At 33.0% G+C, this 16,767-nt stretch overlaps 1 protein-coding gene across 1 annotated transcript in view; it reads left to right on the top strand.

Moving 5' to 3' along the window:
* Nucleotides 1-1,408: 1,408 nt before the first annotated feature.
* LOC128229208 (zwei Ig domain protein zig-8-like) overlaps nt 1,409-16,767 on the top strand; it is a 177,156-nt gene continuing 161,797 nt past the window's right edge. The window contains exon 1 of the mRNA XM_052940957.1: nt 1,409-1,755. Within this exon, the coding sequence (XP_052796917.1) occupies nt 1,665-1,755 (91 nt within the window). The 5' untranslated portion in view covers nt 1,409-1,664. The remainder of the gene's footprint in view (nt 1,756-16,767) is intronic.

Raw genomic sequence — 16,767 nt, 5'->3', positions numbered from 1 at the left:
TTAAACTTCATTCTCTATGCATATCTGGTGCAAATATCTCCCCCACTGGAATTAGCGTTTGAACCACAAAAACTCGATTTGTGAACAATAAAAAGATTATGTCTCCGTTTACACGCTGATGCTGTTAAAATGCTTAAATTATAAATACGGAATTTGCATTTTGAAAAAGGGTCTCCAATAAAAGCTTGTGACCGAATCGTTTGATAGTTGTTGTTTAGAATTGGAAGCCAATAGCATTATTTTAGTCTATTATTTCCTTCTCACATGTTTAAATAACAATTATTCCTAGTTTTAACATTTAAACACTTTGGTTTAATGTTTAATTAATGCCTTCGACAGAAAATCGTTACCCTCCCTAAGGATATTAAGTTAAGCAAATGGAACAGTAGTTTTACTTTTAATGATGACAATAAGAATCGTTTTAATAATAACCAATAAAGACTGTCTGGAATTGTATGGACAGATTTTAAAATAACTTGCCACATGTGTTCCACATAACAAGACGACGTGTCGCGTGCAAGACCCGTGTCCCTACCTCAAAGGTCAAGGTCACACTTAGTGTTTATTCACAATGGAGTGCTGCATATAAGGACATAGAGTTTAGGTTGTCGTGTCAGGGCTGTTACTTTCCCTTGTATGGACAGATTTTAAAATCACTTGCTACATGTGTTCCACATACCAAGACGACGTGTCGTGTGCAAGACCCATGTCCCTACCTCTAAGGTGAAAGATACACTAAGTGTTTATTCACAAGGGAATTCTGAATATAAGGACATAACAGTGTAGGTTGTCAAATATGGGTGGTATTTTTTATGTTCAGAGGCAATTTAAAATAACTTGCCATATGTATTTGACACGTAAAGGCAAGATCAACTTTTCATGTACTGACCTTGTTCGTAGGTCAATGTCACATTCGGGGGCATTCGTCACATACTGTGACAGCTCTTGTTTCTTATTTTTGTTACTTGCAACATATAAGTTATAGGAACAGGGCAATACACTTGTAGACATACACAAAATCATATAAATCTATGTAATTGCATGTTTTGTACGGCCATATGCTATAGCATTCTTGTTAACTGAGCATTTTGAAATAACAGTGAAACCCAGTGTTGATCACATATTATCTAATGGAAAGTGACAGCTTGGTTAACCCGACACAGACAGTGAATAAGCTCTAGCAATTGGTTTTAGGAAGCTACCATACCAATAACTGTGTATGACAACAGGGTGATAAAACCCGTCTGTATTCTTTGTGTCGTAATTCTTGGGAAAGTTTGAACTAGTCAATCACAAAGTGAGTAGCTTCACTCCCGCTTCAAATACCGAGAATACAAAACATAGGATGAAGTGTATGCGGTAGAACTTCTAACATATTTGACATTTCACTGCTAGAACGTTGTCGTCAAATCGCAATAAAGCTAATTCAACGAACAGTCTAGTGGTGTTTCATTCATGAGTGCGTGTGTTAATTCATAATCGTTGTAGTAATGTTCTCAATATTGTGAAACTTTGGATTTAAAACATTATCCTATTGGATATATAACTATAATTTATATTTTTTAAAAGGAGATTAATGGCCGCCTATGCTCAATGGGAAACATATTCATAAATAAGGTGATTTTAACATGAACTTTGGAATACGTATCTACATGTAATTTACAATGCTATTCCTGAGGTTGGATCATATCCTGCGGATTTACTCATGCGTTGCAGCAGTTTTATTTTTGACCACATGCCTTATTTCAAACTTAGGTAAGCTGTCATGTAAGTGTTGATATGATTTGTTTTGTTTTTATTGGAACATTGGTTTGTCGGAGCACAAACACCATGAACTGGCCGTTCTTATAATGCAGACATGTTTGCATTAAGGTCGTTTCATAGTTCTTTGCTAAAATATGTTGATTTCCATAGTTCTTCATTTATTTGGCAATCTTGTATTCTGATAAAAATATCCGACATATTTATATATATTTTAGAAAGACATATGTAGGTTACTATCGCAAAAACTAAGGTTTTTACATGATTAAAATGGATTTAAAAAAAAAACCTATGCTCAAGAATTTTGTGTTCCTCGGTACAACTTCTTAAAATAACACACAGCAGGATAAATGCAATACGTCGTCTACCCGTCAAGCAGATTTATTATCAATTTACCTACTGCATGCTTTAGAGCCATCAAAGCATTCCAAGCAAAATAATCAATGCTTAAAAATCACTTAAAAGTTTTTGGAAAAAATGCCAATTTCTATTTTTTCAAGCACGCGGACGTGGAACTCCATAGTAAAGTGTTTACGCTGGATACTCAGCATAGTGTGGACATCTGATAAGTTTTGCATTCAATTGATGACATGAAGGCTCTTGATAGTTAATAAACAATTTTTGTGCTGGAGACTCATTAAATGATAAAACGGGGCAAATTTGCTGTTGTTTAAATGCAGAAAAACAATTAAAATAAACTCCAAATACTTTGATGAGGGTAAAGATTAATATTTCCCATAAAATATCCAAAATTAAGGACATGGCTGTATAACTACAGGTTATCTGTTGGTTTTGGTTGTGAAAACAATTTGATTATATAAAATTAATTTAGTTTTGCACTTAAAAAGAGTTTGCACTTTAAAATATTGTTTATAAAAAATACACTATAAATATTGCTGTAACAAGTCTTGCTCACAGCAGTTTCCACTAACAATTAAGCATCAATATACTATTTCCAATCACAGTGCGTGTAATTATATTAATGTTATTGTTGGAAGCACTCGAACAAGGCATGTTTTTCTAAAATATGTATTTTTCTGATGATAACACTCTCACAATTTACAAAGGCACAGAACTTACATCGTTTTTTAAGAAACAAACAATTTTACTGATGTGTATAATATGACTAAATAAGCTAGTAATGTTTAAACTTTTGGCTACTGAGCTCATTTCTGTAGGTTTTCACATAAGTATAGCTCTTTTTTTCCTGGTATTAATGTAAAATGAATATTTCCTGCCCTACAAAGCACGGCAAACATATCAATGCTACAAACTAACTCGACTTTATTCATCATGTCCTTATAATAAGACTAATACGCCTGTTGTCGAGTGGTTAAACTATTTTTAAGTCATTTGTGTGCAAAATAAGCGGTAACAAATGCCTTTTGATTGTTGTAACTAGAAAACAATTCCGTATATTAATTGTTTTTCAGTTTGCGATATGTAAGATAAATGTATGTGTTAATTACGATTACTTTAGATAATTGAATTCTAAAAAACGACGTACAAGGTATAAAAATCAATTTACCACTTCCATATTTTCGAATATTGATTTCTATATACTCCATGCGGGAATGAATTATATATTCTAAAATGCTAATAGATATGTTTATGCAGGCGATACACTGTTGATATTTTTGACGTTTGTTTGCATCACATCGAAAACAACAGTTAATGATACATTTTCCTTATTTCAACCTTGTCTCCACTATTCTTTATATCATTGAACTTGAACCACCTAACATAATTCCAACACTATTTGCACAAATCGACATTTTAGCCCAATAAAAATGACAATTTGTATTCGTACATTAGTATCGTTTCCCTGTAATAGACATGATTAAACCCATGTACTTGATATGCTTAACTGTGTATGTAGAGTTGCATATTATTTTATAGATAGCAATTGTCGAGATCCATATACAAATCGATGCACGTACTAACACATAAGATGAGCACTAAAAGTATTATTCACACCCGTAAAACCTAAACTAGTTTCTAGGAATCAATGAGTGCAAGCACAGAGAGACCAAAACAAAGCAACAACAAATAACATTTATCCAACCTCTAACCTTGATGTTCGGTCATTTCCGCCATGGAAGGTTAACTTTTCTTAATGCATTGGTAAAATATAAAACAATTTTAGGACTATTGTTTGCAGATTTTCCTCTTTTGTACGATATTAATCGATTGAAATAAATGTTAAACCAATAACCGTGGCCCCGTATTAGGTCATATCTGTTGAGAAGGGAAGTAACTGCTGATAGTACTCTTTTATTGTTTGAAATATTAATAGTATTTACTCTACCAACAGTATTGTCACGTGCGAAATTTTGGTTTGAAATCGTTTGTGAATTTCTACCTTTTATGAGCCATAATAGAAAAAGGTTGATTATACTTAATATAAAATTATATATTTTTTTTTTCATGTAATGCGTAACAAAATTGTTTGACTGACAACATCTTGTTTTAATGAATAATGCATAATGCAGGGGAGACAACTCTTCTTCCAATGAATGTTACAATTTCAAATTTGCAATGACACCTTCGTGTCAGTAGCCGCCATGATCGAGTGGTGTTTACTGCTGTCTAACATTATTTTACCGAAGAGATTGAACTGGTTAAATTCCAGTTTTCACAAAAATATTTTATACGGGGAAGCATCTGGTACCATGCGAAACCAATGAAACTGCCTCATAAATTATTTATGGATACGATATATTCCTAGGCACAGTGCACAACAAAGAATAACGTAGTAGTGTATCGGGGGATCCGACGATGTGTTCAACTATACGTCCTTACGTTTTGAAACTTCACGAGAACAATTTATGTCGATTTTACAGTTGTATTTCCTAGGTTCAAACTATTTCAAATTCTATTTTCTGTGACACTCGTTATTGGCCTACCTTTAAAAACTGGAACTAGATCATGTTTTTCTATAACAAATGTTATACCGTAAAGTTCTATAGACATTGGAGTAAAAATTAAAAAAGTAACTTTTCTTTTGCGTTCATCAGAAAGCTGTATGGCAGAAAAGCAACTTAAATGGATTATCATGAAAGATAGATGTACATCCAATTCTAATTACTGTTAAATACCGCTTCAATTGAAATACATCTATCTTCCACTCCGATTCATGGAAAATATACATATTATCAGTAATGTTTACCGTTGATTATGTGATTTTAGTGTCTGTATCAAAACATATGAGGTAGACGAGGTAGATTATGTAGGTTTCCTGCAATGGATTATTAAAGTCTCGTAAATTACATTGGACAATTTATTGGTATCATAAACAATAAATTACCACGGTAAGGTTATGAGACTGGTATTTCTCGTGCCCCATCATCATGATTAAAATTCAAGCAACAAGAAAACGTTTAGCCAAGCCCGCCAGAAGGTCTATGGCAGAACTTATATTCCTTAACCTGGTGGTTTGCTCACTTTCGTTATGGCAAGAGTGGTAATTTCAATAAATCGATTAAACATATCATCAAACGTTTAGTTAAAAGCAGCAGCAGTCTTGTACTTTGAAGGCTTGTCGGCAAGCCTCGTTACCGACATCCGAACTTGTCCTATGCTGAGTTGTTTCTTCTATCCGAACTTCAACCACTTGATATACAACATAATTCTATTTAAAGCAAATAATTACTAAAGCGTTTCCTTACAGTGTTAACATGGTTAAATAATATTATGGTTAAGTACGAGCAAATAAGTGTGTTCCTTTCATTACAGCACTTGCCACGTACAACATATCTGTTTCACGGCTTTGTTAATCTTTGATCCTCACTCCCATTGGTCTCCACAATGTCTCGTAAAGCGGAAATAGCAATCAGACGTACTGTGAAATGTCAATGTGTACTAGACAAGAAATTGCAGTTGACGGTCGATTACTCTATGAGTTCGTTGTATTTCAAATAACTTGACAGTATTAATTCTTGTCCTGTATAACAGCACTGTACAGAAATATGAAGGGACAGAAATTGTCTGTGTTGATCGCTGTGCCAAAAAAATCTATTAAAACAATTTGTCAGAAATTCACCTTCAAAATTGTACTCTTTTAACATATTGTTCGGCGACCAATTTAGCGATATATTGTTAACGTTTACTAATTTTTTGCTTCAATCTATGTTTCGTCCACTGAAGATTTCGTGTGGCAAAGCCTTTATGTCTATTTCTGTGTTAGTGATCAGTCGTTCTGAGCACTGATCGAAGTAAAGCGCGGTTAGGAGCATGTTAATCACTCCCTTTAAAGCATATGCAGCAGACTGGAACTAACATTTATACGCAGACGAAATGATTTAGAAGTGAAGTTGGCGCGTGACAAATGTTAATCATTGTTATCAATCACCTGCTATGTTTGTAAACATATTATATGGTATAAAAACTCATATTTGATTAATAAATAAACTCGATTTAAAACATACTTACAGATGCGCACTCAAATATAGTTAAAAGGTAAGTATGAATTTAGAAATTATGTTTTCTCTGTCTTATATTTGAATATATTACATATCAGGTGAATGACTTGTTTTAAGGCGGAAGGTATAGCAAAAATATGACGATGCATGACAAACTAGTCCACTTAAACGAAAACACTCAGTGGCGTTGTTTTTCCTTCAGAAAAAACAACGTTTGGCAGTTTAAAAATTCAATATGATACTGTATCAAACCTATCGTAGCTTCGTGTGAATTCACCATGATTTTGAAGTGAAAGTAAAGAGTCAAGGGTTATAAACAAAATTGATATACCACAGCTGATTACGGATTTCCATCCAATGGACGAAAAAAACAACAAATGGGACTTTTCTAAATGAGGAAATTTATACAAATAAAATGACAATTGACAGACTAAATGCTGGAAATATACTGAGATTTAGTTTGATGAAGGTTTACATGTAAAATGTGATCGCACGCGAACTTTCAGTACTTTGATTACCGTTGTCTTCACTTTACATTTGTTTGTAAAGTTCAGGTCTTTATGTCCTTTAATACAATTTTATTTTTGCCATCAATCAACACCTTCGTTATTTTGGACGCTAAGACTTTGAAGAAGAGTTATTGTACCATAAGAAAAATAACATTTTTTTGCCTGTTTCTTCGATCAATGAAGTGTGTTTGCCCCGCTGGAAATTTGTTTCCGTGAATTCAATTATCGTTCTCATTCAACATGGTTTTAAACGTCAACGAGTACCTTTGAAAATTTTTGTTACCGTAAAAAAATCTAATTACGCAACAAGAGAGTTTGACAATAAAGTAAACTGTTAGATAAAACATGAAGTGTATCTTATAGGGGTCTGATAATTGTCATTCAATTATATGAGCCTATGAATGATTAAACCATAATTCCGAAACAGGAGATGTAAACCTGTCTGCAAACAAGCTTCACATTGGAGTACGCCATTACTGAAAATGTTTATACGTATGGTGAATAAAATGAAGAATAATGCTGATTCTATTTCCATGTGACGTTATTGTTCTTTAAATTGATATTCGTTAAAATAAATGTATTCTCAGCATCTCATTTATACCTCAGTTCCCTCGGCAATCAAGATTTAAACAAAAAAAACTGTTACTATTGGTGGGACAGATATCGGTAAACGATTGCAGCTTGATAACATGTTTTGTTCCCAACTGGCAATTAAAATGTCAGTCTGACAGCGTGGACAGCTGACTGAATGGAATGAGAAAATTTGGATTTGGATTGACAATTTGTCAGATTTCCAACAAAAAGGGTTCTCCATTCAAAAAGCACCTTTACCACCGGAAATCAGTCAGCTTATTCTAAGTTCAATATCAGACAACACCTAGACAACAGATGAAACAGTTTGGCCATTATATTATACACTCAACGCACCTACAACGAGTTTTACCTTGAAATTACTATCGAGTATACAGCAATCTTAATATCTATAGCTTATATTGCACTGCAGTTAATTGACATATTTCAAATATTTACGATGCCTAATGTAAATTGAATTAACATCAGTTCCACAGAGAATTATTGGTTTTATCTAAGGAATTACAAGATAAAGTTCTAAAATTACGGTTTATTTTTTCTCGGAATGAATTATAGCGAGCATAAAAAATAATGTTCTATTAAATATAAACATAATTATGTGTAAGTGCGTAAGTTATCTTTGAATGACTATAGTATCTAAGCTATTAAAGGGTCAACAGCTTAACCTTTACCCTCAAGTTTCCCAGATACGTTGATACAATCCGTAATATACCCTGAGTAGTATATTGTTGAAAGTCGAAAACAAGTTAATGACCGACATTTTCTTTAGAACGATTGTAAATGTCAGTCCTGATATTAGAAACATTTTTACATACTATGAAACGTCGCTTAAAGTTTGAACACCTATCCATTACTTGGGCAGATATAAGAACTATGAATTATGCCCTTTCGTAATGTTCAATCAATCTAATTTTCACAATCTTAAACAAAGTAATCAGGTGCTGATAAACTGACAGTTCTACTTGTATTGTTCGCTGAATGTTAGTGTAGAAATGTTTTAATAAAACTGAAATGAAATTCTGCCCCATTGCTTTCTTGCATTTGTATATAGAATACATAATTTGAAACGAAAAACATTAAACAATCTCAGGACAAAATATCAAAGAAGATATAATAGAGTCTCCAGAATCAGAATGTAAAATAAACGCTTTATTCAAAATTACTTTTCAAAACAAAGGCATGTTCAAACATCTACAAGTCATTCATATCCTGGATTAATATCTGGTTCAGGATGAGCGGAACATAAATCATAGAATCATTTGATTCTATGAAAACAACTTCTGTGTGTATTTTATTGCAAAATACATAAATTAAAGGTGTTTTTTTTCTCGATTTTTCTTCATCATGCAAGTCAAACATATCAAGGAACCTCTCTACAATGTAATGACATAAATACAACGGAAAATCATAACCTATACAATAACAATAAGGATTGAAATAACGACAATCGTATTTTGGAGTAATTGAAATATCCGTTGATAAAACTATGAAGCTAATATTTGAAGATAAGAATTGTAATGACGTATATTGTTGTGTAGTATTTCTAGATACTTTTATGTTACCGCATAAACTACAAAGCGTGCTGATTTCACGTGTGTGGTCTTATTTATGTTGCGGAGGAATGCTGACAAGACGGAGTAACACACTTTCCCTGCTTTGTGACCACCGACACAACATATATTCTCCGAGCCTATGAATTGAACCATGGGCATTTGTTAAAAGCGAATGCGCTAACCATTATACAACATTACGTTTAATTGAGGGCATTCAAAACCGCACATTTTATTTTCAAGTTCATGATATAAATACATCGAGAATGTTGTTCATTACATATTGAAATGCCTTAAAAACAAGATCAGACAGTTTAGACGTTTGTTTATGATCGGATTTATTAATTGTGCAAAAAGTGTTCTTTTTCTTAATGCAAATAATGCCGAACCTTCGTTATTCTTACAAAAATGATGTGCAAGGAAATACATATATTTTAAACATAATAATGTCAACGCGACAATAAGATACTGATAACGCGTCAGAATGTTAAAAGAAAGAAAAGGCAAGTCCAAAATAGAAAGGAAAGTTAATAGAAGTTAAGAAGGAAATAGAAGCAATGTTGTCTTTATTTCGTTGATGTCACTTTGTCAAGGAAAACACAAGGAATATTATTCCCATACTACGGAATTACGTTAGGGCCATCGACTGAAAATGTGTTCATCTGATACTCAATAGTACAATGATAAAACGCTGCAATACGATAACGAAAACGCGATATCACAGTATAACAACAGTGAAGACGCCAAAGTGCGATGGTGAAAATACAATAGTATATCGCATTATCATCATTGTACTTTCGTGTTAAAGCGTTTTCACTATCGTACTGTCGCGTTAACTTTATTTTACTGTCGCATTTTCGTTATCCTAGTTTTATAGTTTCGCGTTGTCATTATCGTACTGTCGCTCTTCAGATCAGCACATTCACAGGCGATGATCCCAACGGAATTCCGTAGAACTGTGGGTTGTGATGCAAATTCTCTCAATGCAATTTTCTGAACATTGAAAAAGAGAAGAAAGGGGATATATGTATTATGGAACTATATTTAAGCAATTACAGTTTCAAGCTCCTAGGGATTTTGGTGATAGTGCAACTTATAAAATATGCTTGCAAATGCAAGGTTTTGTATGGACGAAAATAACTTGCGAAACAATGTATGCAAAGATTGTAACAGCCAAAAAGCAGTTCATGATTTAAGCCTTTAAACAAACCAAACGAAGACATTCGGGTTACTTTAATCAATTGTTAATTTTATTTGTTATGTGTAATAGGATCATGTGATTTCATTTTGTTTCAAACAGGGTGTGTATTGAAACTGAAATCCTTTATGTTGGTCTGTATGGAATATATGGATTTGGACATATTTTTACTTAAAATATGCCTATTAATTTTTTTTCCATATCCTACAATGAAAATACAGCACGCCGTATTGATAAATCTATATCATGAAACTGTCGTTTTCCGATTCCGTATCATGCGAGTACCGTGTGTAATCTCGGAACTACTTTCGCGTTGCTAAAAATAGCGTGACCAAAAAAATGGTAAAATCTGTCAACATTTAAATACATTAAATTATCTAACTTTTAATTCCTTACGCTACAGAAGCATGTTAATATTTAGGAACAGGGCTCTCATGTTCTTCAAAGGACCATGTAGATGGTTCTCATGCTCTTCAAAGAACGATGTGGATAAGCACGCAGCAGACACTACTTCCAATCTAGCTACTTCAATTAACTAGATGTTTGCCATTTCGAAATTCATAAATTTTTGCATTATTCATGTTTATTACCATAAATATTAGCAGCTTGTCAATACAAATAAGAAGGCGGATCCACGTCATCTATAGAAATAACGATTGACTCACGAACCTCCATTAATTCTGCATAATTATGATTGTCAAAAAATCCCACGAATATTTACTTTGTTAAAAATGGCCGCGTCACGGCTACAGGAAATGACGATTAGTGTATACTCGTAAAATAAGTACCGTTTTTTGTTGTTGTTGTTGTTGTTGTTGTTTTGTGCTGTGACATTTGATAATTGTTTTCGTATTAGCAATTTGTTAATTTTGCTAAAACACAAAATATTATGTTCTGTAACTTCTGACTTCGTTTCGCTGTAGTAGCCTCCCTTGATTTCAATACACAAAACTACGTAACACATTCAAATTCATACGCGCATTTGACAGATGGCGGTAAATCTAAATCACACCGAACTCGACGTGATACAGGTCACCGGAAAAGCGTCCTATCATAATATCTCCTATTTTTACTATTCAAATAGGTTGCAATAAAAGCGGATAAAGGCTAACAATAAAAAAATAATCTACTGTTTTAATACAAATTGTGAACAAAAGCCGATATTCAAGCATACATAAACTCTTTAAAAATTACTGTAAGCACATGCGCTTGCTACGAATAGTTATATGTCATGTCAAAGGATTATAAAAATTTAAGGGAAATGCAGATAGTTCAATCGCATTTCAAATAGTTACTTTATTTATTGTCAAAATTAGGATATTCATAGTGGGAATTTTAAAATATAAATAGCATTCCATTTTCATTCGCATCTAGTCTTCAATAACTTTTTTAAAAACGCAGATATCAAAAGCATGATTTAAACATATATCATCTTTTTTGGGAAGTTACAGGTTGTCAATAATTTATTTTTAACTCTGCAAACGCTTTGACATACTTGATTTGGGAAAGGGGAAATATCCTTTTTTACGCAGCAATTCACTTTATTGTGAATGAACTATGACGTAAATCCCGGTCATACCGTTGAATAAGAAATAAGTTCCAAACGACGAAAGGGCTGATTAGAAGTGTATTGCGGAAAATCATATTGTGTACGATTATAGAGATGTGAGGATCAAGCTATATACCAATGCTTTTTCGGACGTCAAACGTAGAATCATATTTACTCTTTGGAGAATACGGCGTAATGAGAGGAGAAAACGAATCTGCTATTTTGGAAATAATCTGGCCGAGGAATAACATCCTTGTTAGTTTTTTTATCACATTCAACAAAACTTCTAGCTAGTGATATTGGGATATTCTATTCCTTTTAAATAGCAATTGCTTTTTTTAGAATAGGACTGAAAACATTGTGTTGGGCTGGCAGCCCACTTCTATGCACTTAATATCTCTGGAATATACACCTACCATACACTTATCTGTCGTGTTATGCTAGTTGAAATCAATTTGCCAAACAGACACATGTACAACTACTACATCGTTTCTTAACTAACAAAGTGAGAGACTTATACTACACTAGCCAGCTGTTCTGATATAAATTACAATTGCGTGAATAATTAATGTAGTGTCTAATTATAACCGTGTGGGTTTCTCTTAGCGTTAGTTCATTGTTTGCATGGACACAGTTTAATTACAATCAAGAGCATTAAACCTAACGTCGTAAACTACCTGCTCCATGCATATTTGATGCAATGCCTGCATTATTGGAAATAGGCAATGAAACTCAAAAGTCGAGGTGTATCCTTGATGAAATATCTTTTGCTTGTATTCAAAATAAGAAAAAAAATATTCATTATCAATATTAACAACATGCACGTTTGAAATAGGACAATATGATCCATGATTTAAACATTTCAATACAGACAATGCAAATAATATAAATGGGGATAAAAACAAAAATGATGGACGTTAAATAATTTCAGTGTTCTAATTTATACATTATTAACGATATGAAATGAACAACTCTTGTTTTGTCAATATCAACTATACGCTCAACTATAATAATATAGTATTTTCATACATTCAGAAATGAAAGCGTTTGTTAACGATGGTCTTAATTTTATTTAAATAACCAAAAACAACAATGAAAATTGTTTAGGTTTTTTTACACATACAAAGTCATGATGTTTATTAAAATTATTTTCTACCCTATTGATGTTGAGAGGAATACTTATTATTTCTTCCATGTTGCTGCAAAGCAATATTTAATTACAACACATTCTGCACTGAAAGTATTATGCACACCGTCCAAACTAAACTAGTTTCTAACACATAATGAATGTAAGCGAAAAGACACATTACCATTGTTGGGCAGATTATCCTCATTTGTACGACATAAATCAATAGAAAAAAAATTACAACCAAAAAACGTCGTTCTCAATTAAGTCATATCTATAGAGATGGGCCGTTCCAGCTGAAAATACTGTTTTTTATATAAATAATATGAATAATATTTCATCTACATGCAGTCTTGTCCCTTGCGATATTTTCGTTTGAAATCGTTTGTGAATTTCTGCCCTTTGTGAGCTTTCATAGAAATTTGAATACAATAAATATTAAAATTATATCATTATTTAATGTAAATATTAACAAAGCTGTTTGACTTACAAAATCTTAATAAAATGAATATACATCAGGCAGGGAAGACAACTCTTCTTCCAATGAATTCGCATGTTACAATTAAATATTTTTCAATGACCCATTCGTGTCATTAGCCTTGATGGTCGAGTGGTGTTGACTGCGGTAAAACATTATTCTATTGAAAAGACAGACCTGGTTCAATCCCTGTTTTCGGGGGAGCATCTGGTACCTTGCGGAAGCAATGAAACTGCCTCATAAACTATTCATGAATAGTGTATTCCCATAACCGATGTTTTGCCGTAAAGTACTATGAATATTGGTGTAAAAGTACCAGAAAAAATTCCGACAGTAACTTAAAATTGCAATATGGCAGAAAAAGCAACTTCATTGAACCATCAGGAAAGATAGATGTATATCTAATTCTAATTACCGTTAAATATCGTTTCTAATTGGGAAACATCTATCTTCCACTCCGATTCATGGAAGATATACATATACTTTGTAGTATTTACCGATGATATGTGATTTTAGTGTCTGTATCAAAACACAAGAGGTAGACTATATCGGTTTCCTGCATTGTTTCATTAAAGACTCGTAAAATACATTGGAAGATTCATTGTGTATCAGAAGCAATAAAGATACCACGGTAAGATAATGAGACTGGTAATATACTTCTTCGTGTTTGAGTTTTAACCAATTTGTTCATGCCTCTTATTCAGATGGAATCATCATATTGACATTTCAAGCAAATGTTACCAACAAAACGTTTAGCCAAGCCCGTCAGAATATCTATGAGAGAACTTATATTCTTTAACCTGGTGGTTCGCTCACTTTCGTAACGGCGAGAGTGCTTTTTCAAATAAATCGATTATACATCAAATGTTTAGATAAACGCAGCAGCAGTTGTTGTACTTTGATGGTGTGTCGGCTGTTACTGGAATCCAAACGTGTTCTGTGTTGAGCTGTGTTTTTTTTCTATCCAAACCGGAACCGCTTGAATTAGAATTCTCAGATAATCAATTAATTACTAAAGCCATTCCTTAAACATCGTTAACTAAAATCATGGTTTAATACGAGCAAAGGAGCGTGTTCACTTTATTACAACACTTGCTATATACAATGCATATGTATCAGTGCTTTTCTGGGCTTTAATACTTACTCCAGTTTGATCTTATTGGTCTCCACAATGTCTCGTAAAGCGGAAAAAGCAATCAAACGTATTCTGAAATGTCAATGTGTACTAGACAAGAAATTGCACTTGACGGTCTATTACTGTTGAAGTTTGTTGTATTTCATATAACATGACAGTATTCTTTCTTGTCTTGTATTTTAGAACTGTACAGATAAATGTAGGAACATACTTTGTTTGTTTTGTTTGTTGTAGCGATATATCTGTTAAAACAATTTGTCTGAAATTCACCTTCAAAATTATATTTTTCAAACAAAGTGGTCGGCGACGAATTTAGAGATGTTTTATTAACGATTATTCGCTAACTCAATTCTTACTACCACCTGCGTTTCTTCGTCTGAGGATGTCGTGTGTTAAAGCCTTTTTTGTTAATTTATGCGTTAGCGATCGGTCGTTCTGAGCACTGATCGAAATTTAGCGCAACAAGGAGCGTGTTAATCACTTCCATGAAAGCATGCGCAGCAGACGGGAACTAATGTAGGCTTTTATACGCAGACGAAATGATTCAGAAGTGAAGTTGGCGCGTGACAAATGTTATTCATTGTATTCAATCACCTGCTATATTTGCCAACATATTATTTCGTGTGAAAACTCATTATTAGTTGATAAATGTATTCGATTTAAATACTTAACGATGCGCACTAATTTATCATTAGAATGCAGGCATGATTTAAGTAATTAAGCGCTCTCTGTTTTATATTTAAATATTATACAACATATCGGTACTGCATGTATTGTAAGGCTGTAGGTATAGCCATAATATGACGATAAATGACCATTGTATTCAAACTCTTCCATGTAATCAAGACAAGTGTCAAGTGACGTGAATGATTGCATCAGGCAATATATATATATACTCTAATAGGTATTGGGGACGTTAATTCTCAGACTCAGTCTAACTGTTTTTGTGCAGTCAAAACATTCAATGTGATACTGTATCAAACCTATCATACCTGTGTGTGTATCTACCATTGTCTGCAGTGAACGTAAAGAGTTAAGGGTTTTAAACCAGTTGATATACCACTACCGATAACGGTTTTCCATCCAATAGACGAACAAACAACACATGTGATTTTTCTTATTGTGGAAATTTATACAAATAAAATGACGATTGACTCAGTTAATGCTGGCAATATAATGAGTTTGAGTTTGATGAAGGTTAACATGTAAAATGTATTCGCACGCGCTTCGTTTCATAAAAGTTTCGTTCGAAAATTTATACTATAGACTTTTTGGTAACAATCATACCAAGTTTTGGACATGTAAATCTATGCAATCTTGCCAACCGTCCACTGTAGTACTTTCAGTACTTGGATTAAATTACCGTTGCTTTAATTTTACATTTGTTTGTAAAGTTCAGGTCTTTATAACACCTTCCTTATTTTGGACGTTTAAGACTTTGTAATAATGTTATCGTACCATAAGAACAATAGATTTATGTTGCCTGTTTCTTCGATCAATGAAGTGCGTTTGCCCCGCTGTAAACTTGTTTCCGCGCATTCAAAAAATGTTTTCCATGTCACAGTTTTAAACGTAAACGAGTATCTTTCAAAATGTTTGTTACCGTAAAAATATAATTACGCAACCAGAGAGTTTGACAAAAAGTAAACTCTTTGATAAAACATAAAATGAATTTTATATGGATCTGATAGTTGTCATTCAATGTAATGTGCATATGAATGATTAAAGCATAATTCCCAAACAGGAGATATAAGCCTGTCTGCAAACTTGCTTTAATTTTGAGTTCGCCATTTCTGAAAATGTTTGAACATGTGGTGAATAAAATGAAGAATAATGCTGCTTTTATTTCCATGTGACGTTATTGTTCTATAAATTGATATTCGTTAAAATAAAGGTATTGCTAAAATCTCATTTATACCTTAAATTAGTCATCTCTGCAATCAAGACTGAATAAAAAAACTGCATTACTGGTGGGACAGTTATTAGTAAACATTTGATCAGCACTGATTTCTTTGTTTAAATTTGAGGAAATAAGAATGTAAGAATGTTGTAAAAATACATAACTGATAGTGCTTATATCTGCTTAAGTAATGGATAGGTGTTCAGACTTTAAGCGACGTTTCATGGTATGTCAAAATGTTTCTAATATCTGGACTGACATTTACAATCGTTCTAAGGAAGAAATCTGTCATTTGTTTTCGGCTCTCAACAGTATACTTCTCAGGGGATAGTAAGGATTGTATCAACGTATCTGGGAAACTTGAGGGTTAAGGTTAAGCTTTTGATCCTTAAATAGCTAATATACAAAAGTCATTCAGCGAAAACGTACGCAAATAACCTGGCAGAAATCAATGATGGAACCAAAGTTGAATAATTAAAGAAAATGTAATCACTTAACTATGTACATATCGAAGGCCAAGATGTGAAATTTTGCATATGTATAGATATA

The sequence above is a fragment of the Mya arenaria genome, chromosome 3 (assembly GCF_026914265.1).
Source record: "Mya arenaria isolate MELC-2E11 chromosome 3, ASM2691426v1".
Classification (NCBI taxonomy): Eukaryota; Metazoa; Mollusca; class Bivalvia; order Myida; family Myidae; genus Mya; species Mya arenaria.
The sequence above is the reverse complement of the archived record's forward strand: the minus strand, read 5'-3'. Positions and strand labels throughout refer to the sequence as shown.